Here is a 25,444-nt window from a genome sequence, read left to right as displayed (position 1 = left end):
TTTTTTTTTTTTAATTTTCAGGCACATTTTTCAAAAATTTCGCTATCAAATTAAACATTTGTCAACATTTTGTAATTTATGTCGTCCACGAAAAAATTGTAATTTAGACATATTTTATAATTTTTTTACGTTTACGAAGAAAATAGAAAAATGAAAATTAATTTTTTACTTTTATTTTTTTATCAGAAAAATATGTTCTTATGCAGATCTAATTTCCAAAAGAAATAGAAAAAACTTTGGTATGGAATTTTAAAAGAAGGCATTCCTCAGATGATTTTGTTAATTTATGAAATTAACACATGGAATTCAGTCTTTACGTCAAATTTTAACAATTTGCTAAAAAAAATTCTAATCAACAAAAAAATCAGCTGATCGCTATTCAAAACTCCCACCAAAAATTTTTGTCATCTTTTTATTTTAAAAAAATCTGACAGTAAATCTAAAGAGTGAAACTTCTATTATTTATTTGTTGTCAGATGAAATCCAATTACATGATTTTTAGACATTATTTTTGACGGATTTTTCGGATAGGGTCCGAATATCTACATAAATATTTGTAAATATAATTTAGTGAGAAGCAGAGAAGAAGCCTGTTTTTCAAATTTACTTTTGATAATTTAAATACAATTTGAATGTTAAAATGGGTACGAATCCACAAGATTTTACTTATTCAATTGTTTTACATTTCACTACATATATTTTAAATTTTTAGATGGTACTGCGATTAAGAAATTTATAGTATATTTGTATCATAAAAATATCTTTAATGAAGAAACTGACGTATTTTCTATTACTAAATCAAATTTCATATCAAAATTAGCGTCATGGGAAAGCAAAAAGAACTTAAAAATAAATGAAAAGGTTATTAACTGCATCATGCAAAGAATCATAATTTTTCATATATTTTAAAATTACACAGTTAGAAGAAATTTTAAGAGATGGCAAATTAATCATTAAGAAAAGTAACGAAGAAGATGTAATTGTAATAAACAAGACAACTTTACTTGAGTATGAGAATTATTTCTTGAATGAGCTGGACCGAACCCAAATAAACGAAGCCGTATTAAAACACACATTTCAGGAAAATGGTACTTATTTACTTTTATACTAGTTAATAATTATCAAAATAAATTTAAAATTTTTATTCCCGGAATTTAAGATAAAATAACCCGAAAATTTAGTCAGGAGAAACAAAAGCTTGAATTTAAGACTTGTGTTTTAATAGAACAATCATTAGGAAGCGATTCGGACATTTCTTGTGAAATTTGCACTTTAAAATTTCAATCTAAAGATCTTTTAGAAGAACATCTTGAACTGCATATTTCTACATCAAATTTTGAATGGATAATAAAAAATCAGTAAATAAATGTACTAACAACTGTTTCATGTTGCATATATAGCTGAGTTTATTTTCAGAGGATCACCTTTTCCACGTTTTCAAATATTTTGTCAAATAAGTGAAGATTCTGATTTCCTTAAATTCACATTGAGTACACAATATTCTGGCATATCTCTTAGTTCCGTGGCTACAGCTAGATCTACGGATATATTATGTTTAGTGAATCACAAAGATAATGAAAGGATAATTGGTACTTATCTATTTACTTATACTAATTTAAAACATCCTTCTGAATTTAATCAATCCAAAATCTATTTTTGCTTTTAGATGAAGGTGGATCCTACGAGTTTGTTATAGACAAACATGTATTTATTAAATCTATTGAACAACCAATCTATGTAACTTTTCATATGTTTGTAAATACAGATCAAAATCAACGAGAAAAATTTGTTGAACTGCACACAATAGTACTTATGTTAATTTTTTTTTAATTTCTTTTCAATGTGAAAGTTTTGTTTCAGTTACCAAGCCTATTTTTATCAAGAAAAATGCTTAATGGAGGTGAAATTAAGCAATCGTAAATGTCCTCAAATGTGTTTATTTTTTATGTAAATACGATTTTTGATTTTTATTTCATAGGCAATTAAAAACAAAAAAAGGTGTTATATCAGAGCATTTTCCAAGAGAATCATTGAGAGAACTCTATTCCATGAAAAATTTTACCGAAAATGATTTATTTTCTATTAGTAGAGATTTAAGGTAAATGAATTGTAGAAACTTAATGTATTATTTTAGTAAAATTTTTTAAATCTAAGCTATTTTGAGCATTTAATATTTTTTCAAGAAAATTTTGTACAGAAGACGACAGAAATCTTACTCCATGCAATATTTGTGAAGTCTTTAAATTTTTACTAGAAATGGAAGATATTGAAATTGAGAAATGTTACCTTAATTTTACTCAAACCGAAACCCAAATACATTGCGTCAGAAGAACAAAGAAAGAATTGGAATATTCCATCAAAGTAAAGTTCCAAAGAAAAAATTAGATTTTTAGTAATTTTTAATTCTTTTTTAAGCTCAGTAACTTACCGGAAGGTGAAATTTTTCAAGACACAATAAACTGTGGCGATGAATTGATTTTAATTTGCAGCGATACGAACATCGCTAAAGAATTGAATGTACCTAATGAAGAAGTTAGATGTGCTAGAAAATTGAAATATAAATATTTTGGAATCATTTCGAATATTTACGGTACAACAGTTTATTTTGAATGTCGAAAGGATAAGATTGACATTAGCAAAAAATATGATGTTAAATTTCGTCCAAATAGAAGAAATTTTTTATATCAGTATTCTGCATTAAATGCCATAGATCAATATTCTCTTATATCAGTTTTCTTATTTCCGGAAGATGATAAGCAATTTAATTCATGCGCAACTATATCTATGCCTGAGTACTTTTTTTGAAATTATTGAAATTAAAATAAATTAAATGAAGTTATATAATTTAAGAATTGATATATTCGACGTCAATGTGGAAAATAATCCAGAGCAAAAGGAAGCAGTTTTAAATATTGTTAATGGAATAAAATACTTTTTACCATATATAATTGTTGGACCACCAGGTTGTTATTTAAAAAAAGTTATTAGTACTTTATTTAAACATTTTTAGGAACGGGTAAAACTACTACCATTGTTGAAAGCATTTTACAATTACAAATAAAAAAGCCTGAAGAAAAAATTTTAGTAACAGCTGGATCGAATGCCGCATGTAATGAGATAGCTAAACGCTTGATTAAAATCAAAAATTCTCAGTTTGCAGACCTAAAAATATTTCGTCTATTTTCCAAATCATCTGAGAAGTCTTTGGAAAATATTGATAAAGACTTAATTGAAAATTCAAATTTATCATACGGCTACCATTTTTTTCCCTCTTTAGAAAGCATACAAAATTACAATGTGCTGATATGTACAACTTCATTAGTCGGTCGATTAAAAGCATCTGGTTTGGTACCAAGTAATTATACCTATTGCTTTATTGACGAATGTGCAGCTTCGACAGAACCCGAAGTACTCGTTGCTGTTGAAGCTGTTTTTCATTCTAACATAAAAATCATAATTGCTGGAGATCCAAAACAATTGGGTCCTATTTTGCATTCAAAACTTGCATCCGAATATGGTTTAAAAATATCTTTATTAGAAAGATTATTAAATCGTAAATGTTACAGAGTTAACGACGATAGAATGTATAATAGAACTATTCAAACACGACTTGTAAGGAACTTTCGAACGCATCCAGGTATTTTATCAATTTCCAATAAATTATTTTATTCAAATGATTTGATTGCGTGTGCAAACATAGGTAAGTGTATACACAAATATCAGTTTGTTCTGATTTAAGAAATTGGTACAATTTTAGATTTAACCCATTGGGCAATAGGTTGGAACAATTTGCCTCAAAAAGAATTACCTTTAATATTCCATCATGTCAGTGGTCACACAAAGCAAGACATGTACTCACATAGGTATGTGATAAATAAAAGACAAATAAAATAAAACTCAAAAAATTTATATTTTTTTTCAGTTTGTTTAATTTAAAGGAAGTAAACATTGTTATGGAATATGTCAAGAAATTGATGTATTTCCACATTAATGGTAGAAAAATTAAAGAAGAAGACATTGGCGTAATTTCTCCATATAGAAAACAAAATATTATAATCAGAGAAGAATTGAATAAACGTAAATGGTATAAAATTGCCACAGGTTCTGTAGAAACATTTCAAGGACAAGAAAAGCCGGTTATAATAATTTCAACAGTAAGATCACAAGTTTCAGATAGGCAGGGTGTTGGTTTCTTGGTTAACGAGAAGGTAAATTAAAAACTCTAATCAAATTAATATTGCAATAAAAAGTCTATATTTTATTATTTAATATTTTATTATTAGAGATTAAATGTAATGCTAACGCGGGCACAAGCCCTTTTGATTATTGTTGGTAATACAAAATATTTATCAGATGTTCCAAATTGGAAGGAGAGCATTCAATATTGTAGCGAAGAAAATGTGCTTATCGACACAACAAATGAAGATAACGATATTAATAATAAATTAAGTAATGATATTGAAAATATTTCGTTGAGTTCATAAAAGTTTTAAATCATATATCATGAATAAAGAAATTGGATAATAATATATTAAATTAATTTTAAACAACAATTTCAATTATAAAATTTTCAGCAATTAGCGATGCTTTATATTGACCACATGAATAAAAAATAGTAAATGCTTTTACTAAAGGAATATTATAGCTATATATGTATATGATTACCTTCAGTATGTAAATCTAAGTATTACGGAAGAAGGATAAATCGAAAAGTCTATTGAGGTTTTCGTCTACTAATAGTGATTTATGCAATGAAGTTGTCCGTACTAGAAAGTACGGAACCAGAGATTCACATTTTTAAAAAAGAAGAAAATGCTTATACACTATATCTGCAATTCTGGTTTACAAAGAGGTATTACAGAAGACTTTGGAATTCATGGTTATTATTTAGATTTTTTTGAGTTGAATAATTATGACTTTTTTCCCAATAATTTTGGCTATATTTATCTTGAATTATGGATGCAGGATCTTTCTTTTTCTGCTACTACTTGATTTTCTGACCAATGCAATTTTACTTATTGAATTTCTATGATAAATAATATATTTTTTGTGCATTCTTTTTTCTTGTTTTCTATGCATCTTCTAAACAAAAAAAAAAATGCAATCTAAATATTTAGTTAAAAACAACAAAAATCATTTTGATCGCGTACTGAGACTACAACAAATTGATAAAGATATTCCAAATTTTATTTTTGTTCAAAAATTTCATAATAATTGTATAAAACAACACAGCCATGCAAGGAAATCCTCGTATTCTCAGATCTAGCTATATGCAAATTGAATCGATAGTTAAAAAAGAAATTAAATTCATACTAAGATTTTTATTTAAAGCTGTTTTTTATTAATTTTTTTTTATATAGTGATACGCCACGTATATACCTTTAGATAATACATTTAGCTTGAATAATATTTTTAATTTTTGATTTTAATTTTTTTTCTTGTTTTTTTTTTTTTTGCTTTTATATATGTATTTTCTCCTTTGTCATTATAATTTAAATTGCACACCTTTGTAAAATTTGAATTTATATTAATCAAAAAATTTATTATTTTTTTTGTTTATTTTTTACATAAATATCCTTAATTGAAAAATTTACTACATAAGTATTTGTTAGTAATTTACAGATAAAAAAAAAATTTTTTTTTTTTTTGTGGAACAAACCTATATAAATTATATATATTATATTAAATAAAAATAATAAATGAAAATATAACAATTTAAACTTTAATAAAATTATTCATAAAAAACTTTTTTTTTTTTTATTTCTTAACAATCCGTAAAGTTAATCAATCCTTTTCAAATATATATATATGTATATATTATTGTGTATAATAATATTTATGTATATTTGAAGAAAAATCATCCCGTTAAAATGATCTTTAATATCACTTAGGGGAGATTTATTATTTACAATTTATTTGCAAATAAGCATGCCAAAAAAAAATAGTTCCTATTTTTTCATCGTGTCATCAGAATGAAGCATAATATCCCATACATTACATATTTGTATATATGTATGATGAAATTAAGATTTATGAACATTCAAATGTATATTTGTCGTTTTTTTTTTTTCAAAATACTTTATCTAAATTTATTAATTTACAATTTCATTATTGTTTTATACTATTTATTATAAATATATACTTAATATTTTCATTTTGATATTTTTATATTATAATATTACATTATAAATTTTGAATACTATATAATATTTTATTACCTTATAATTTTTTATTTACTAATATTATATTTTGTTTTGCATATTATAAAATAAAAAATAAAAATTATGTAAATAACATTATGAGAAATTAAATATGGAATAAATTTAATATTTTTGGTACTTATTTTTGTTTTAAACAAATTTTTTAAAATTTAAAATTATACTCGTATTTGAATTCAAATTTTATTATTAATAAAAAAAGAAATAAATGGATTCAAATATTAAATAAATATGTATAGAAATATGTACTACGAACTGAACAAATAGATATAATGACCCTTATTAAGAAAAACAAACTTAAAAATCTATAAAAAATTGATCGTAAAATACATAATATTTTCGAATCGATATCGGAATTCTATCGCGAATTTGTTGTTCATCAAAAAGCTATCTTTTAATGTTATCTATCATTTATCATATAAGATTTTCCGATAATTTTTTTTCCATTAGCCTTATATCTACAACAGATCATCGTTTTAAATTCAAATCGCAAATTAAATAAAAAACATTATTCTATTAAATACATTTATATATACACATATACAATTTATATGTACATAAATATATTTCAAAAGAATAAAACTATTTTTATTTTATTATTTTTCCTAATGGAATAAATATGTTATATAAACGCAGATTGATTATTTTGAAAAGAATGCAAGTCTTACAAAAAAAAATTTTATGTGCACGTTTGTGCTTTTTTATCGTCGTTCAATTCTTTTTTGCAGAAAGTTTACATAAATAATTAATTAGAGAAAAAAAAATTGTAATATATTATTTGTCATTGTAATTATATTTTATACAATATTCATATTATATTATAAAATAGTTTGCAGTTGACCAATATTAAAAGAATTTATTAATTTCTTGATTCAACTGCTTGCGTGATAATTTTTCAAAATAAACAAAGCTTAGCACAAAAGCCTTATTAAAAAAACAAATTTTGTTTTCAAATATGCATAAGAAAAACACAAAAATATTAAAATTTTTTAAAACATCTTACACAAGTGTAATAAATTTTAAAGTTTTATGAAATTTCTTTGAAGTCATCATGTTTCAAATAAAAAAAAAGTTGATTTAATATGATCATGCAATTCCTTTTAATAATAAGTTTTAAGTAATAATAATATATTAGTCAATTAAAATTCTGAAATTTGTAAAAATATTAATGAAATTGTAATTTTTGATTGTTCAAAACCGCAATGGTTGGGAATTAATTATTAATTTGAAAATTTTTAATGAATTTGTATTCATTAAACTTTTTAAAACAAAATTAATTTAAAATGAATAAAAATATAAAATTTCCGAAATGTTTCATTCTAATTGTGTAAATTTTGTTTGTGGTTTTCGTGCGAAAAGCAATTTTTCAATATAAAAATAAAACAATGACAATGTTTTTTAATTTCGTTACAAGTATAAAAATACATAGTATAATTATTCAGAAGAAATAAATAATAACTTTTATTTTTTTAATGTTATGACAGCAACAATTTATTAAAATCATGAAAATAGGACATATTTTATTTGATTTATTTGTATTTTTTACCATTTTTGTTATTTATTATTTATTAAATTTGATTAAAGATGAAATATTTTGTTTATTTTACGAATATTAAAAGTTGTTTTTATATTTTTTGAAATAAAATAAAAAATTTTTGAAATTTGAAAGCTTTTTCTTATTAAAAGAACCGAATAAATATTTAATTTTGTTCATTCAAAATTTTATTTACATTTTTCATATATGTGTTTTTTTGATATAATATAAATACAAAAGTATATAAAAAGGAAGTAATACGATAAATGTACATACATATTATGTATATTTTGTTATATAAAACGCGTTTTTTATAGAAATTTTCAGCATTTTTTTTTTAATACTTCTATATATTATACAATCTAAATGTTTGTATTATTGCAAATTCCATTTCATTGCGAATATAAAATTTTGCTTTTGTTTTAATAATTTTTTTTTTGTTGTAAAAATTTCTAGCTAGAATGAAACATTTCAAAGAAGAAAAATTAAAAGTAATGATTTTACAAATATTAGTCTATTTAACAAAAATTAAATTGTAAAATAATATCATAAGTGCAATTTTTCATAACTATATTCATTTTTGCTATAAAATATTATACACATATATTTTATTTTTTATTTACAGTACAATTCAAATAGAAATAGAAATTAACAAAAGTTTACTAATACAAAATTAAATAAAATTTTGCTCATTTCACATTTGATTTCTTTATTTTCAATACTTTTATTCATTGCCATTAAAATTATGTAATTTGTAAAAATGCTCAATTTTAGACTCTATTCCACAGACAAGATTTTAATTAATTTGATTTTCATCCCGCCAAAAAATAAGTTCTTGTGCATATTTCTTTCATACCAAATTTCATAATTTTGATAAAACTTGATGTAATAATAAATTATTACAAAATAAAAATCTTTTTCTTTAGGGATGGAACAATTAAAAAGATAAATTTTGTCGATAAAAATCAAACCTCGTCTGTTGCAATTAAACACTTCTTCAACAACATTTAAAATATTAGTTTTTCCCTTTTTTTTTTTTTAATTTATATTTTAATATTTATATTTTTTTTATAAGTTTTAATTTAATTATTTCCTTAATTGTTTATGCATGTATATATATATATATATATTCATAACTCTAATAACATTTATACTTTTTGTATTATATATGCAATTTATTTGGTTTGATTTATTTTTACTTTGGAATGAGTATGCATTTTATATTAATTTTTTTTCTTTATTATTTTTTCTTAATTAGTTTTTTGAGTTCGTGCCTCATCGTTTCCTTTATATTTATATAAATATTTTTTAAAACTTAATTAGACAGAGCAAAATCACTAGAATAACATCTGTAATTTAGCTTTTGAATTAATTTCTTTTCCAGATTAATACATAAATAATCCAGTCAAAATCACATTTTATTGTTTTTATCTTGCAAAGATTAATGGTTCAGCAACATCTAGTAATTTTGTCCTGTGCAATAAAGACTTTAAACTTACCTTTTTATACTATAAATTAAAATTTTATCACTATGCGTAATATTAAAAATTAGAAAAATAATAAAAAAAAAATTTAAAAAAAATAAATTTAATATTATTTTAAAAATTCCTTGTTTTTTATTTTACACATAGATTTTATCTTGCACTTTTTATAAATATTTAAATTTCGTTTTGTTTCTGGAATGTACAATTGTAATAAAAATTATTTATCGAATTGATCAAGAGTAACAAAATACAATTACAATATTGTGAAGAATAGAAAACATATTATTAATTTTTTTTATATAATAACGTAAGGCATAATTATAAATGAGTTTTATGTTCATTACTCTGGATCATAAAAGTTCCCCGGGATGAACTGAAGTGTGGGAAACGTCTACCATATATTAGTGTTATCAATTTGAATATAAAAAATACAAAGTGATGAAAACTGGGTTTCATTACGAAATATTTTAAAATAAATTAGAAATAATTTTACTGTAAGTTTTCAGAAATTTTGTAATGTTCATGTTTTTTTTTCCTAAAAGCCAAAATATTATAAAAATGAATTTATTATGTACATCAGTCAGTTCATCCGCGAGACATATTATTTTAATGAAAAAGAAAAAACGAAATTTAATCCATTTATATCGTTTTTTCTCAATTTAGTTTTTTTTTTCATTTTGATTTTGTTGAAAATAAATTCATAATTTTAATATAAATATACAATAAATATTTTTTACTCAATTAAGTCATTAATATAATTACTATTCTTCAATTTACTTATAATAATATTTTTTAAATTACACATTAAATTGTTTTTAAATTTTTTTAGACTTTAATTTTTTGTATATTTTTGTTTAATTTATGATTTTTATTAAATTGTCGTTTATCTGTTACTTAAAACATTTTGCTTTATTCTTCAATATTTCATGATCAGTACATTTCATGTATTTCTTTCTAAATAATGGAATTAGTATTGGCATAAAAAATGTTCAAAAATTTGAATGAAATAAACCGCAACAGATAGTTAAGAAATTTTTAATTTAATAGGTAATGAAACAGTAGTAAATATGATTTATTAAAAATTTTAAATAATTATTTAAATATAAATTTTCATATTACTATAATTAACTATTTACACTTAAATGGTTATAATGTGCTCCTTTTGAAAACAAAACAATAACAAATATATTTTGTAATAATTAAAAAAAAAATCAATATCAAAATTAAATACATATCTACATATAATTTTCTAAAGTTTTTAAATTTAAAGTAAAATATTCAAATTTAAGAACATTTTAATTTAATACAAAATTTAGTATACCAATACCGATTCCATTGTAATCGTATCTCATTTATTCGAATTTTGTGTAGCCTGTGTTGTTTGTTGTGTTGTAGCATTTTCCACATTACGTCGGGCTAGTCTTGATCTAAAACAGAATCAATATTTTTATTTTTAATTCTTTGAAAATTTAAATAAAGTTTAGCATGATGAAATTTGATAAATGATACAATAAATTATTATTGAACAGTATGTTTTCACAAACTGATATATTCCATTCTCACCTAATTTGTCCTGCTAAAAGTGGATTTATAGCATAAAGCCAATCATGTACTTCCTTATCTCCTAATGTCTGTAGTAAATAACCGCGATGTTTTGTTACAACACTGAAATATTATTAGAATAAAAGTAAAAATAAACTATTTAAAAAAATTAATTACCTAAACGTATTTGGAATTTTAACCATAGCAGCTTGATCTTCACTACATTCAACTTGGGCGGTTGCTAAGTTAAGGACCGCTCTCTCAACGGGATCTTTTTCCGATCGGAATATAAAAACATATGGACGACGAACAGTCTAATATATACGAATTTCAAATTTTATTCTGCAATTTTAGAGTTTTATCGATTTTAACTTACCACCCATCGTTTTTTCCATCCAGATCCTCCATGTTCTAAAACATTTAAATAACCTTTTCGGGCCACAACTGGACTAACACGTATTTCTTCCAGTTCGGGTACATATAATCTTAAAGGAAGCGATGGTTGCGTAGCTGGTGCTGGTGCTTCCCAGCCATTTGGAGCGTCAACTCTTTCTGGTGAACACAGTCTGAATTTTAAATAAGTGATTTCAAAATATTTTTGTAATAATATAATTCTATAATTGAACTCACTCTACTGAATTTCCAGATAAACAACTTGCAGTCATATCAGCACATCCTTCATCAGCAGGTGATGCATCACTTTGAGTTATTATTGACGTTGTGTCAGCATTTTGCTGTGGTGTTTGTTCATCTTTGCTATTCCACTTTCCTTGTATTAGTTTGACGCATTTCAACATTAATTCTTGTTCCTTTTGTGTATATTCACGTTCTGGTAATATCGACTGAGGCTCCTTAATTGGTGTCTGGGGAGAGGGTGGAATTACCATATGTGCTGGCGAAGTACCAGCTCTAGCAGCCAAGTTACAAACATCTTTTTCAGTTTTTGTAGTTGGGTTTGGATTTGTATCCATTCCGAGACGCTCTCGCAATAATAGTATGTGTTTCACTCTTCCAACTTCTTCTAAACGTGTTAATTTTTCCAATTCCCACTAAAAGATAGAAAATTTATAAATATAAGTGTATTTTTGATATGTAAATTTTTTGATTGTCATATTTTTGGGCATGGCTCTGATTCGGGGAAAATATTCTCTATCATTAGATTTTAAATTATTCCCTTACATTTACTTATTTTTTCAAAATCTATACCCGAGTTTTAACAGTTAAGGTTTCTAAAAATTTCGGAATAATCGAGAAAAAAAAAACAATTTTTAAAAAACATGTATGTATATTTTATTTTTGAAATTGTCACACAAGTTAAATAATTGTTAAATATTTTTTTATTAGTAGATTATACAAAAGTACGTATGTATAAATGTATATATTTGAATATTATCTTTTTATAAAATAGAAAATAAAATAGACACATTTATTTATTATTAACACAATATTTCATATTGAGACTATGAACTTATTTTCTTGGTTTTAAAATTATGCTCTTCCGACATGTTAATTACAATTCTAATTTGAAGACCATGCTCTTAGAAGCATTAAAGCTTTGTTCAAATGTGCACACCATTCATCCCTTTCTTCTTTTGTATCTGCTGATAGCAAATATCTTAAAACAACCATATCATTTTTCGTCACAGTCATTAAAGAAGATTTTCTAGTCAACGCGTCCTCTTTTGAAGATGTCTTGCATTCTAACATAATTGTGTTTAATCTGGCACATATTTCCCGTGGGGCAGTTGTAATTTTTTGCGTTATTGCCATATTTAAATCAATAGAACCAATTGGAGTACATTTCTTTTCATCATCTGGATATTTCCAATAATTTAAAATATGTCCGTTTAAGTAACACCAACGTCTATGCCATGCACCAAAGCCAGATATATCTTCGAACATAGTTAAAAAACCTTTGTATGAGATTGAAACTGAGAGCTCACAATTGATTTTCATGTGTACAGTTCCTTCAAGTGGAGATACACCAGAAACTTTGGTTAATGTCCAAGTATTTCTCTGTACTTCCCGTAAGGAAAATATAGCAAAACCGTATTGTACAAGAGCCGGTGTTCGAACAACGTTTGGACCTGCAGGAGACTGCACTATCGGCATTACAAGACGTGAATCTGAACCCTTTTTTTTTGGCGTTCGAGCATTTTTGTTTTTATTAATGTTAATATGATATTTAATTTCATGCGGCAATATTTCTCGTTGTGCGGTCATACCATAAATTTCGAGAGTTACACGAAAATCTGCATAAACTTCATTCAAATTTAAAACATCTGGAAATTTCACTGAAAGCAAGCCTGGCAAAGTTGGGACTGTTTGTGTTGCTAATACGGTTTCATTATACTTTAGCAAACATAAGAGATGGTGACCAGATATTGCATCGTTTGACAGTTTTCGAATGTAATCTTGTCTCAAAGGTATTGTTATTTCTTTTACAGTTAACCGTCCCCTTTCTTTAGGAGAACCTGATGGTCTTACTACACCTTCAACACGTAAACGCTGTATTTCGTCTAAAGCGGCTTGGCGACGATGCGTTGCCACTAATAAATGTCTTTCACCCTCTACAGCTTCCGTAGAACCAGAAAATTCTATAGTGGCTGCGCATAAGTTTAAAGCTTGACTTGTTTGTGCAATGATTTGTTGCTGTTTACATACTTCATCACGAAGTTTTGCCATTTTTTCCTTAACTAAACGTGTTTCAATCTCCCGTTGATCGTAATCAATTCCATCATCATTTTCACTTGTTTCAGATTCTTCAGAAATTTCTCTACGAATTTCCTGCTCTCTACATATTTTTCTAATTGGAGTAGATGGATTTGATGTGTTATTTTGCTGTTTTCTATAAAAACTTATTGTGTGAACTAACGTCACCATATTTTCTTTAGATTCTTCAACACTTAATTGAGATTTTAATTGATTTATGTTATTATTTAGAGATGTGTTTCCAGTATTACCCCCTTTTATAATAGAGTCTGTATTGGTAGTTAAGGATGAATTGTCATCATTCTCGTTATCTTCATCATCATCAAAAGCATCATTTAAATAATCGGAAACTTCTTCAGAATTATCTGTTGCTTGGCTACTTGTTGAATTATTGCTAATATTACTATCGCTTTCAGCATTATTTGATTTGTTGTATACGTAACTTCTTTTAGTTTCAGGTAGTTCAAACCTCACTTGAGGTTTTTCGAAATTGAAACTATCAGAAGATGTATTTAAAGATAGTCGTGCATCATCAATGGAACTGTCAATTGATTTCCGGAAAGATTTTCTGACGGGCTCTTCTTCGGAAAGAATTTCTGTTGAATATTCATTCCCATCAGTACCGCTTTCAGTTTCATTATTGCTTTCAAATTCACTCAAATTTGGATATAGTCTTTTTGGACTAATCTTTGTTGATTGATGTTCATCTTCATTATTAGCATTATTTATTATTTTGTTTTCGAACTGTGAAACAATTGTCGATAAGTTACCCTGAACTATTTTTTTCGAAATAGAATTTTCAACTCTGTTTTTTTCTAAATCTGTCTCCATTTGGATATGTTTGTGTTTCTGAATATTGTTTATTTTTTGTTCGATTTCAGATTCAATTTTTCCAGGTTTACTACAGTTTAAAGCTGCTTCATAATTTTTCAATTCGAGCTTGTTTTGAGGTACTTTCATATTAAGCATTTTATGTTCTTTTACAGCTTCGTCACATACTTTCTTTGCGGGCACATTCATACCAAACGGCACTTTAGGAACAGGTGCTTCACCTTTATTTTGCTCAAAAATTTTCATTCTTTCTTTCAATGGTAGATCAATAGGATCTTTGTAGTTTGATTTAATGCAAAGATTAGGTTTATTAAATCCTGTTAAACTTGTATTCCCTTTACTTTCAGCGTTAATTTTTGATATTACTTTTTGTACACTGGAAGTGTTTTCAATCTCATTATTTTTCGATTGTTTACGGTCAATCTTTTCCAAATATTCAAAGCTTAACACATTTGAATTATTCTCCTTCCTTTGAAATCCTTGGGCTTCTAAATTTTGCATGACAGTATTGTCCCACTTTAACTTTTTTGTAACTTCATTTTCATTTTGCCTTTCGTTCGTTGTCTCAATCTTATGATCATTAAAATTGTTTTTTGTTCTTTTTTGTACATCCTCATCTTCCCAATTGTTGATTTCTTTAGCTAGTTCAGCTAGCTTATTTAGTTTATGAGTTACTTTTTTATTGCTCATATCCTTAATAATATGATCATTTTTTTCTTCATAAAACTGGTTCTCAGTACGATGAATTGGTGATGAAATTTCGTCTGAATTTGAATATAGGGCACCAAGCCGTTTCAATCGATTTCGTGAACAGTCACGAATTTTCGGTTTTTCTTTATCTTCTTCTGGTTGCAGAGTTTCTTCTTCTACTAAACCATTTTCATCTTGCAGTTGAATTTGAACCATTTCAATCCGATGGTCTGACCTAACATTGATAGCAATTCCAAGATTTTCTTTGTTTGATATGAATGTTTTACCCAAATTTGGTTCAGGAGAATTAGTGGTATCATTTCCGGATTTACTTCTTTTTGTTGACAATGTAGTTTTCACTGGTGTATTAACACAGTTGGTACTTAACGAATTACTCATTTCTTGAAATTCGCTTAAAACATTAAAGTCAGTTTTGATTCCTAAATTCTTGCATCTTTGTCGAGCTTTTTCAAGCATACGTTCAGCAAATGGATCCATTTTATCTGGGTTATCTTTTTAAATCGTTAATTTTTCATACAATATTTTTAACACGCAACAAATATTTTTATTTTTTTCTTTCAAAACAATACAAGATTACAAGCGTACAAATTTTTTAAAATTTTAAACTGCTGGTTTGTGTAGCTAATGTCAATTAATTGAAAAGCAATATACCCAGTCAACCATTGCAACCTTTCAAGACGTTTATTTTACTGACATCTTGCGGAATAAAATGACAACAACATTATGATGTAAATGATTACTTGTTTATTCATAGCGTTTTTTCTTTCTTATTAATGACAAATTAAAAATCGTTAGACATGAAATTTTTTGTACATAATGCAATTTTTTGATATTTTATCTGTTTAATATTTAAACGCGCACACACGCAATGCAACTGATTGTGTGCAATGATATATCAAGCAATTAAACAATTTGCAAATTTTTACAAACTGATTGCGATTTTTAGCTGCTTATTTTTATACTTGTATTATTACTAATCCGCAATTAAACAGAAATTGCAAAATTCAAAATTGATTTCTATGTTCATCATATTTTGTAAATTTTGTATTAGACAATATGAACTAACAATTGGAATTATGTCATTATGCGCTCTGACAATTTTGAATCTATTCAGATTTCAAAGCGCGAAAACGCCCAAAATAGTATATAAGTATGTGTATTTTTAACACCATTAAAAGAAATGCATGTCAAAAAAATTGTTGTATTTTGCGGTTTATATAATTATGAAAAAAAAATGGAATTAAAACCTAGCAATTTATTTTCAATTGAAAGTTAATTATCGTTTTGAATTGAAAGGAAAATTTTAAAAATAAATAGAACTTTTATTTTAGACAAGAACCATAAAAATGATTGAAGTGACTTCGTTCGCTCAATAATTGGCTATGTTTTGTTTCTGTATTTAGTTTCTTGCTTAACTGAATAGTAAGAAACTAAACACAGAAGTACATGAATGAATGTAATGAAAGGATAATGTATCCTGCTTTTTCGAAAAAAATATAAAAATTCTCTAAAATAATTTTTTTTTCGATTTCAATATAAGGTATTTTTCCTAATGAAAAAGTATTACAACTTTTAATATCTGCGAATTTAACTACACACAATAAAACCAGACAGTACGGGATACAGCAAATTAAGAGATTAAAGTTCTGAAATGTTCGGAAAGATAAAGAAGTCTAAGGAAAGAAGACTTTTCTCCTCAAAGTGGGGCTAATATAATATAATAAGCGGAGCGTTGTCTTATTTGTAACAAAAGATTATTACTTACCTGATGGTCAAATATAAGAGAATCTCCCCTAGGCCTCCATCCATGCAAGTTCTCTTCCCCTCTGACATAAGTTGAACTTGTATCTAGAACTCTCCGTTGTCTTCTTTGTACGCCTGTAATTTAAATCGGATTAGCAGATATACATACATTTTATACATGCATGAATTTTAATGCAAAGCAAAACAAATTACAAACATATCATGCACAACTCAAACAAACAAAATTTATTTTTATCAAATTCGGAATCAAATTTTTAAATATTATTGCAGCATCAAATCGAACTAACAGATTTTTATTATGAACATATTGGAAATGTAGCAGTAACTACTTAACGAATTTCTACCTGGACTACCTGCTTCGGATGCTCTCCGTAAAGATAGTTCATATACACCCGATAATCGATTGGCTTCAGGATTCCTGTACTGTCCAGAGAATAAATGTTTTAATGATCTTGGCCCAGTTCGAGCGTCACGGCCATATATCACCATACTTAAGTCTTTTGTAATAATAGCTGGTCTTGCACAGTTTTCAAGCTTAATTAATGAAAAATTGATATTTTACAGAAAGTTCAGTAGATTTTTTTTAAATATTCCTTACCTCTAAATATGCACTTAAAGTAATATAAATGGTTTCCCCAGCGCCAGTTACACGATTTAGTAGAGTTGAATTATGCAAACTTGAGTCCCACGCGGCCTCAAAACGATAAAATGATCGGTCATCTCCGGGTACATCTAAGACTTCGCCGGGGAATAAACCTAAGGAGAGTACACAGGAATCATCATCAACATCATCTGATGATTCTGGATTAATGCGAATTCTTCCAACTACTAGCTCTCGTATATCTTTCCATTTAACTTCAGATGTTGGCTCATGTACAATTGTAATACGAATGCGTCTTTGAATACCCTGGTGTAATAAAAATAGTCCTCGGCACGGTAAATCATCACTGTGTTCAACAACCTTTGTTATAAAATGAAAACCGTAAATCCATCACTAAATACTTATAATTAAATAATTTACTACTTACAGCTGGAACGTACTCTCCATTTGGTGCAAGTTCACAAATTTCAAACCATACTAATACGTCATGCTTGGCTAATACTGTAGATGATGGAGCACTTGGTAATGGACCAAATTTAGGGCTTCGTACTGGTTGACTTATTGGTATACTTGGTGGCAACATGCGCCTTGGTGGAGGCCGTGAAATAAATTCCTGTTTAGCATCTTTGTGCAAAGGATGATTTTGATAATGACCGAATATTTTAAACATTATTGGTTGACTTTTTAAGTAATCAATGAAAGATTTTGTTACTGGAACAGTAATCTGGAAATGTACGTTTATAAATTTAAATAAATACGTATTTATAAATTTAAATATAATAACAAAGAAGGTTATATAACAAAATATTCACATTTTGAACATGATAAAATCCAAGTGGTGCGCCAGATCCAGAATTTTTGACTGGTTCTGTTGAAAATGCTTCTTCATGCCTGTGTAAGAAGCTGAACCATAATATAAAATTAGTTTAGTTAATGGTATATTTGATTTGATAATTGTTTGAAAACTTACTTAAATTGACAAAATATGTCTGCATATTCAGCTCCAATTCCAGTTGCTTGCAGTACGGTAACTCGAAATGTAAAGTCTTTCCCGATTTGCAAATGCTCACCAAGTTCTTCATTTGTTTCCTGGCATTCAGATGCAACACTTGAATCGCCACGTCCCGAATCTGCATCTTCGAGTTCTAAATCTTAATTTATAATTTACAACAAAGTCGTATATATGTATAGAAAAGGCACAAAAAAGAAATCTTGCGACTTTTTTTTTTGTCAAATTTGTTTAATTAAAAACAAACTAAACTCACCTTCACACTTCCCTTCAATGAACCGCTCTTCCTTCTCACTACCAACAAGTGATCTATATTTTGGTTTGGTTTCTTCATCAAATAATAATCTAGCAGATTGTTTGACACCATTATTGATATCAAGAGTTTCTTCATCCTAACATGCATGAAAAATTAGAGTCAAATAATTTAAATACATATATTTTTAAAGATGTAAAATTAATCATATTTTTTTATGTATTTTATAAATCAACTTTAATGACAAAACCAAAAATTGTTAATATTGAAAACTTTGTTTAATGTTCCAGTGTCTAATCTAACAGGATTACAGACTTTTAACTAAAAATTATTAATTAATATGATTGACTAATTTAAAATTAAAACATTACTGTAATTTAAACCTATAATTACGAAAGTATAATATAAGTTAAAGTTTATTTAATTTACTTACCATAACTGGTTGAACTGCAATTCTAAGATATCCTCGAACATCCCCCCGTTCATTTACAATAGCAACTTTATGAACTAACGGAACCGGATACAATAAATTACTGAGATATATAAATGATCTACCAACCATTCTAAACCAAGGAAATCTATCATAAAATGGGTCACCACCTGTTAAACTTTCAACATTATAATCTGGAGAAGTGGGACTTAATTCTGCTTCATTATGATACATTTCACGCATTAGTTCAAGGCGTTGTCTAAAAAAATGTTTTTTTTACACATATTAAAAAAGTGGGAAATTTAAATATTATATAAAATATTGCAACGTATACATATAATTAAAAAATAGACGCTTACATCAAAAGCAATAATTTTTTAACAAAATAAAATGCATATGTAAATATTTTCAATTTTACAATAAATGTTCAAAGAAATAAAAATAATAAAGTAAAAAGCTGCTTACGATAAAATAAAAATATTTTTTACCAAACGATTTGTAAAATATTTTTTATTTTAAGATAAATTTCGATTTTAAGATAAATTTATAACAGAGCAAATTGACTGTGAAGAAATGAGTCCTACTACAATATTATAATACTTTTGTGATTTTGCAATTAGTTTTGCTGTAGTTATTTCTGAAACCTTTTGTAGTTGGTCATAAATTTATTATGACAACAATATTTGTTAAATTTCAATATCAATGATCTCATTCAAATTATCATCAGTTTCTATATATGTATGTGCATAAATTAAAAGTGAAGAAATTTTTTGTTCATAAAAATATGATGAAATAAAACTCAATAAAAACTAACCAAAAAATTCTTTAAAAAACAACAAAACTTTAGCCAATTTAAAACTTGTATCTTATCAATTTAGTAAATTTGAATATTTGGAATAAAATATATAAATATATTATTTTGAAATAGTGAATGCTGTATCAAAAATAATAAATTTTTAATTTTAATTATATTACTGTATTTTTAATATTTCTATCATTTCAAAATAAAAGCAGTTTTCTAAACAAAGTTCTATTTGAAAAATTCAAAAATATAATTAACCTTAATGAAATGTTAGGAAATGTTGTTGTAGGAAAATAAAACGTAATAAAATATAATCGATCAAAAAAGAACTTCTATCGTGATATTTTTAGAAGAAATTGAAATTACTCTAACATAATAAAGTAATTAAGTATAAGTTTAATTTTTATTTGCATGATTTTCTATTCTAAATTTGAAATAAAATTAAAAAGCTTGTATTTAAATAACCCTGTTTGTCAAAGTAATTTCTTATGTAAGTAAATATCTTGAATACTATTTGTTCAATAACTTAGTACACTGTTTCCTCAAAGGCACACATTCATAGGTCTAAGCGTAACATATAATATATTATGCAAATTAAGAAAAAAAAATAGACAGCTAATAAAATTGATCTTACATAATTTTTAAGAAAACTTTGCAGCGAAAATTTAATTGTAAACATTTTTTTATGATTAATATGTTTTTTATATTCTTATTACTTTTTATTTATAATTAAAACAAAATAATAAATTTTCAAAATGGATAAAAACACTGAAAATTTGAATACAAAAAACCGAAAACAAAATTAAAATATAATTTAGCAGTAAGTTTAGACTAAAGCCTTTTTAATTTTTTTTAATTAGAAAAGAAAAAATAAAAAAGAAACAAAAAATTCCAAACCTAGAAGGTAAAAGATTGGATAAAGTAAGTCTAGATGCATTAGCGCACGCTGCAATACATTGCAATAATTCTGGTTGTTTTAGACCAACTTTATTATTTACAAAAGTTCCATCAGAAGATTGTGTGCTATTCAAATTGATTTTAACATTTTTTACTTTTGATGGTGAATGCGATGATGATTCAATAATATTATTTTCGCCCAAAGCTGTCGAATTAATCATCATGATACCATTAGATGACGAACAAGAAGAAGAGGTACAACAACAATTTGGCAAATCCATATCTGATGTTGATGGTGGACTTTCAACATTGTATATTGATCGCATTAATTCAAGCCGATAACTAAAGTTTTTAAAATTTTTGTTGGGAAAATTTATATAAGATTTCTGTTTTTTTTTTTAATTTATTTTTATTTAAATGGAAACTATTCACTATTTTTTTTTTTTTTGCTTTTTAGTTATAATAAGCTCTTATAGTAAATTATATGAATATGATGAAGATATTACTTTTAATTTATTTCATTTATTTAAGTTACATTTATTTGAAATACAAATTAAATATCTACAGGCTTTTTACATAATATTTCGCACAAACATAATTCCAATAAAGAAAAAATTAAAACGCGTTTTGAAATTCACATTTTCAAAATTTAATTTAATCACTGTTAATTGCAAAAAAAAACATTTAAAAAAAGTTTCAAAAGCAAAACTTTATAATAAGAAATATTAAACGATAACATTTAAGTTTTGGTACTTTTCTAATACTCATTGATAATTGTTTGAGAACTATTCTGTCTACCAAATTTTAGTTGAAACACGCTTTTATGTACCTTGCTCAAATATAATACTGCATGATTTAATAAGGGCAAACAATATAATGAAGACAATAATTTAACAATAAAATATCAAAAACATATTCCAAATCCTGCAGAGCCAATATTTGTGTTCTATCGAATAAAATAATTGAAAGGACTGTATGAAAAACATAAAAACTAAATAAATAATGAAATAAAGTACTGAACGTCGGTAAATACTAATAAATTTCGATTTTTTTTTTCAAAATAATGTAAATATAACTATAATAAAACTTAAAAAAAATTAACTCTATCACCATATTCACATTATCTATACAAGCCAAAGAAAAAACTATTAAAATTCTTTTAATGCCTTTGAGGATTTCTTTTTTTTTGTAATCTTGGTGTAATTTTAAATTTATAAAATCATAAGTGTAGTGTTAAAAAATTACAATTATTTAAATTTTTCTTAAAAAAAAAAATTAAATCAAATATGTATGTAGATTATGTTTCTCAAAATAATTTAACATAAACTATAAATCATTTTAACTTTTAATAAAAACTAATTTTAATCGAATATTATGAAAATTTATAGAATTTCTAACATCCAAAAACTGTTTATAAAATCAAATAGTGATTTGTTGGATTCTTACCGAAGCTTCTCTAATGTCCAATAATGTGTAGCTCCATTTTTAGTATCTGTTACTTCAACTGCTACAATAGTTTTCGAAATTGGGGCTACACCAAATACATCTTCATTTGGAATAGCAATTGGAGCTAGTTCTGGTGGAAGCGGAGAGTATAATGTATCAGTTAGCAAAGTAAATTGGAACTGAACCTAAAAAAATTTTCCTTTTAGTTTCGGCGTATTTTTCTTTGAACATAATATGCATCGATGAATAACTCTTATTTAAAAATCATATATGGTTAAGATATAATCAGTACATATGTACGTACATGCAGAAAATTATATAATTGTGGAAGTTATTGGTCAATTACCTTTTTCTTTAATTCAACTGAAATTGCATTAGCTTCTTTTAAGAATATAGCATTACCCCACAAATCATCTCGTAGTGATGTAAATTGATGGTATCTCCATTTTCTAAATGCCCAAGCAGCAAGTCCAGTTTCACGAGCAGTCCAACATGATTCAAATAGTGGATTAACTTAAAATATAAATAAACAATTGAATATTAGATTTGATTTCATTTATGACTCAAAAGGCTTATGATGAAATACTGATTTTGCCACAATTTGGATATGGGCCCTGTGGCGCAATGGATAACGCGTCTGACTACGGATCAGAAGATTCCAGGTTCGACTCCTGGCAGGGTCGCGATTTCTATATTTTTTTTTTATTTTTAAAAAGAATTTGGTTGCTAAATATGTAATTATTATTACAAAGCAAACACAATTATAAGATAAATACCACGGAAAAAAGCTGATATTATTTCATGTAATATTTTACTTAGTCTGTCATTATAGACAGATCATAAACATATTTCTGATAACCATCCCTAATATACTTTGATTTATAAGTATGTATGCTAAAAAAAGAAGTTGCACATATTTCTAATTAAGAAAAAAACACAAACAATACCTATACAAAATTTGGAAATTTAGCGAAGTATCCGCGATGGGAAAACTTCTTTTCTGCAAGCAATGTTTATATTGGCCCTGTGGCGCAATGGATAACGCGTCTGACTACGGATCAGAAGATTCCAGGTTCGACTCCTGGCAGGGTCGGCATATGGTTTTTTTTTTTATGTTTTAAATGTTTTGGAAATCAAATTTCTTGAACAACAATTAATAACTAAGTGACTGTTTTAATATCAAAAAATTATTAGTATGGAATGAAAAATTGTGATAGCAACTTTCATTCACACCGGTCAACGGAAAACATATTATGCATTCAATTTTATCACGAATATGTACTAATGGAGAATGAAGAGTTACATTTTTACGATTTTAGAAATTTTAAATTTATTTTAATTACATGATATTAATTGCAATAGCAATATTTATCCTCAGGATTATTATAAAGCAATTTAAGACATATTATAATGCAATTTTAAAAGGGATATTAGTAAATAATTTTGATATAAAAAATATGTGTATATTTTTAAATATGTAGATATTAATTTACTTTTGTTTTGTACTCAATTTCCCTATTATTCTTTCTATGATTATATTTGTTTTCTGCCGCAATTTATGACATGGCCCTGTGGCGCAATGGATAACGCGTCTGACTACGGATCAGAAGATTCCAGGTTCGACTCCTGGCAGGGTCGCGTAAAATTTTTTTTTCATAATTTTTGATGTAAAAAAAACTTTGTTAATATTTGACATTAGAATTAAAAAAAAAAATTTTGTACAAATTATATTTACCAAAAATGTCTTCTTCCTGATGAAAATCTTCAGGACTATAACTACTATACATCGACATTGTCATTGATTGTTCTTCAACTTGCTTTTGAAGAGCATCAATACGAGCTTCATACGACTAAAATTACAAAAGAAAACGTTAATTAGTGCTTTTTCAAAATTTTTCTTAAACTATTTACCTTTCTTTGTTCTTCAAATTCTTGATCGGCTTGCAATTTTTCTCTCTTAAATTGCTCTTCGAGAGCGTCTAACCGTTTTTGCATTTCGGCTTTTAAATCGATACCTTGCTTTTCTAATAACTCACATTTAGCGAAATTCCAGTCAGGGGTTTCAGATACCTCAAGATCCTCAGCATTCTCATTTGTCATTTTGTCACGTATTTCTCGTGCTTGTTCTGGATGTTGAAAACGAAATACATGATTTTTCCCCAAAATAACACGAGATCCAGTCATCAAAACTTCCGGTTCTGTAAGTTTTCTACCATTCAAATATACCAGAGCATCTTTGTGTGGTATTAATGTTACAACATTATTACGATTTTCAAATGTACAGTGTTCTTTTAATATGTGTGAGCCAGATAATTGAATATCTTGTGGAACATTTGCTTCATGGGTTCCCAAACGTGTTAATCCTTCAAATGTAAATATTTTACTATTTAAAATTTAATTTATTTACCATCTAACGTATTACCGTCTTTAATATAATAAAGTAGGCATTCTGATAGATTCGGATCTTCATTTAAATTAACCAAATGTGGCGTTTTTTTTGGGGAAAATACTCCTACAGTGATACCATCCTCTTTAACAGCAACACCCATTTCAGCAAATACCGCTTCACGTTGTAGCCGAATTTCTTCAGTGCGTTTTAACTTTTCTTCCCAAGTTTCATTTAATTCTGGAAACAAAAAAAATTTAATTAAAAAGATAAAATACATGATTTTGTTGTTAAACAATACATATGATGTAGCATGTACATATGTATATATTTTTTGTGTAAAATACCTGCTATTAATTTTTCGCTGGCTTGTAGTTGATCTACTGCCATTTCCGTTGTTGAGCCATTGCGATTCCGGCTTTTTGTTGGTGATGTAATTTTTTGACCATTTCCTTTGTTAATTGCATTATTTTCTTCATCTTCTATAAAGTTAAAACAAAATTTCAACTGAAATATTTTATTTTTATTTCATTTTTAATAATACATTGCAAAAAATCAACAAAATTTACTAGGCTTTACAAAATACATTTTATAAAATATGACAAAACTCAAAAAAATTTAACATGGCACATTCAACATTGTTTTTATACTATACAATAGTCAAGATTAGTAGTGGAATTCAAATAACTTAACAATATATCAAATATTTACATTTTTTCTATACTTTTTACATAGAACAAAGTTTTTTCACTGAATTTGTAGAAGTGCTGTTATTGTTAATTGCTGTTAAACAGACGCAAATCCACGATTAGGAATGCTCGTCT

At 26.2% G+C, this 25,444-nt stretch overlaps 3 protein-coding genes and 3 non-coding genes across 17 annotated transcripts in view; 4 read left to right on the top strand and 2 right to left on the bottom strand.

The window, feature by feature from the left end:
- Positions 1-461: 461 nt before the first annotated feature.
- Positions 462-4,946, top strand: LOC129614188 (putative helicase mov-10-B.1). The gene is made up of 15 exons (XM_055528619.1): positions 462-644; positions 713-861; positions 920-1,088; positions 1,160-1,358; positions 1,417-1,589; positions 1,667-1,806; positions 1,861-1,916; positions 1,979-2,098; positions 2,184-2,361; positions 2,416-2,792; positions 2,851-2,963; positions 3,011-3,700; positions 3,758-3,863; positions 3,923-4,208; positions 4,284-4,946. The coding sequence occupies exons 1-15, from the start codon at positions 641-643 to the stop codon at positions 4,482-4,484; spliced, it is 2,961 nt and encodes a 986-aa protein (XP_055384594.1). The 5' UTR covers positions 462-640; the 3' UTR covers positions 4,485-4,946.
- Positions 4,947-6,309: 1,363 nt separating this feature from the next.
- Positions 6,310-25,444, bottom strand: part of LOC129614216 (kinesin-like protein unc-104) — a 41,452-nt gene continuing 22,317 nt past the window's right edge. For 4 of the 12 annotated variants that reach the window (XM_055528668.1, XM_055528667.1, XM_055528675.1 and 1 more), the window contains 19 exons: positions 24,968-25,102; positions 24,657-24,860; positions 24,146-24,597; positions 23,970-24,084; positions 22,581-22,747; positions 22,235-22,419; positions 19,093-19,348; positions 18,663-18,798; positions 18,368-18,548; positions 18,210-18,300; positions 17,825-18,121; positions 17,395-17,757; positions 17,141-17,330; positions 16,798-16,910; positions 11,409-11,827; positions 11,155-11,344; positions 10,956-11,092; positions 10,800-10,901; positions 6,310-10,663 (listed from right to left, as the gene is read on the bottom strand). In XM_055528668.1, the coding sequence (XP_055384643.1) occupies positions 10,585-10,663; positions 10,800-10,901; positions 10,956-11,092; positions 11,155-11,344; positions 11,409-11,827; positions 16,798-16,910; positions 17,141-17,330; positions 17,395-17,757; positions 17,825-18,121; positions 18,210-18,300; positions 18,368-18,548; positions 18,663-18,798; positions 19,093-19,348; positions 22,235-22,419; positions 22,581-22,747; positions 23,970-24,084; positions 24,146-24,597; positions 24,657-24,860; positions 24,968-25,102 (3,812 nt within the window). In that variant the 3' untranslated portion in view covers positions 6,310-10,584. Of the gene's footprint in view, positions 10,664-10,799; positions 10,902-10,955; positions 11,093-11,154; positions 11,345-11,408; positions 11,828-16,797; positions 16,911-17,140; positions 17,331-17,394; positions 17,758-17,824; positions 18,122-18,209; positions 18,301-18,367; positions 18,549-18,662; positions 18,799-19,092; positions 19,349-20,788; positions 21,131-22,234; positions 22,420-22,580; positions 22,748-23,969; positions 24,085-24,145; positions 24,598-24,656; positions 24,861-24,967; positions 25,103-25,444 lie in introns of all 12 variants that reach the window. The other 8 variants (XM_055528671.1, XM_055528679.1, XM_055528670.1 and 5 more) reach the window with 6 other exon arrangements.
- LOC129614218 (anillin) lies at positions 12,118-15,687 on the bottom strand. Its single transcript, XM_055528680.1, has one exon. The coding sequence runs from the start codon at positions 15,507-15,509 to the stop codon at positions 12,297-12,299; it is 3,213 nt and encodes a 1,070-aa protein (XP_055384655.1). The 5' UTR covers positions 15,510-15,687; the 3' UTR covers positions 12,118-12,296.
- Trnar-acg (transfer RNA arginine (anticodon ACG)) lies at positions 22,845-22,917 on the top strand. The gene has a single exon. It is a non-coding gene; the product is annotated as a tRNA-Arg (tRNA).
- On the top strand, positions 23,255-23,327 carry Trnar-acg (transfer RNA arginine (anticodon ACG)). Its single transcript has one exon. It is a non-coding gene; the product is annotated as a tRNA-Arg (tRNA).
- Positions 23,800-23,872, top strand: Trnar-acg (transfer RNA arginine (anticodon ACG)). The gene has a single exon. It is a non-coding gene; the product is annotated as a tRNA-Arg (tRNA).

Source organism: Condylostylus longicornis, unplaced genomic scaffold (genome assembly GCF_029603195.1).
Source record: "Condylostylus longicornis isolate FDR11 unplaced genomic scaffold, ASM2960319v2 ptg000106l, whole genome shotgun sequence".
In the NCBI taxonomy this organism is placed as follows: domain Eukaryota; kingdom Metazoa; phylum Arthropoda; class Insecta; order Diptera; family Dolichopodidae; genus Condylostylus; species Condylostylus longicornis.
The sequence above is the reverse complement of the archived record's forward strand: the minus strand, read 5'-3'. Positions and strand labels throughout refer to the sequence as shown.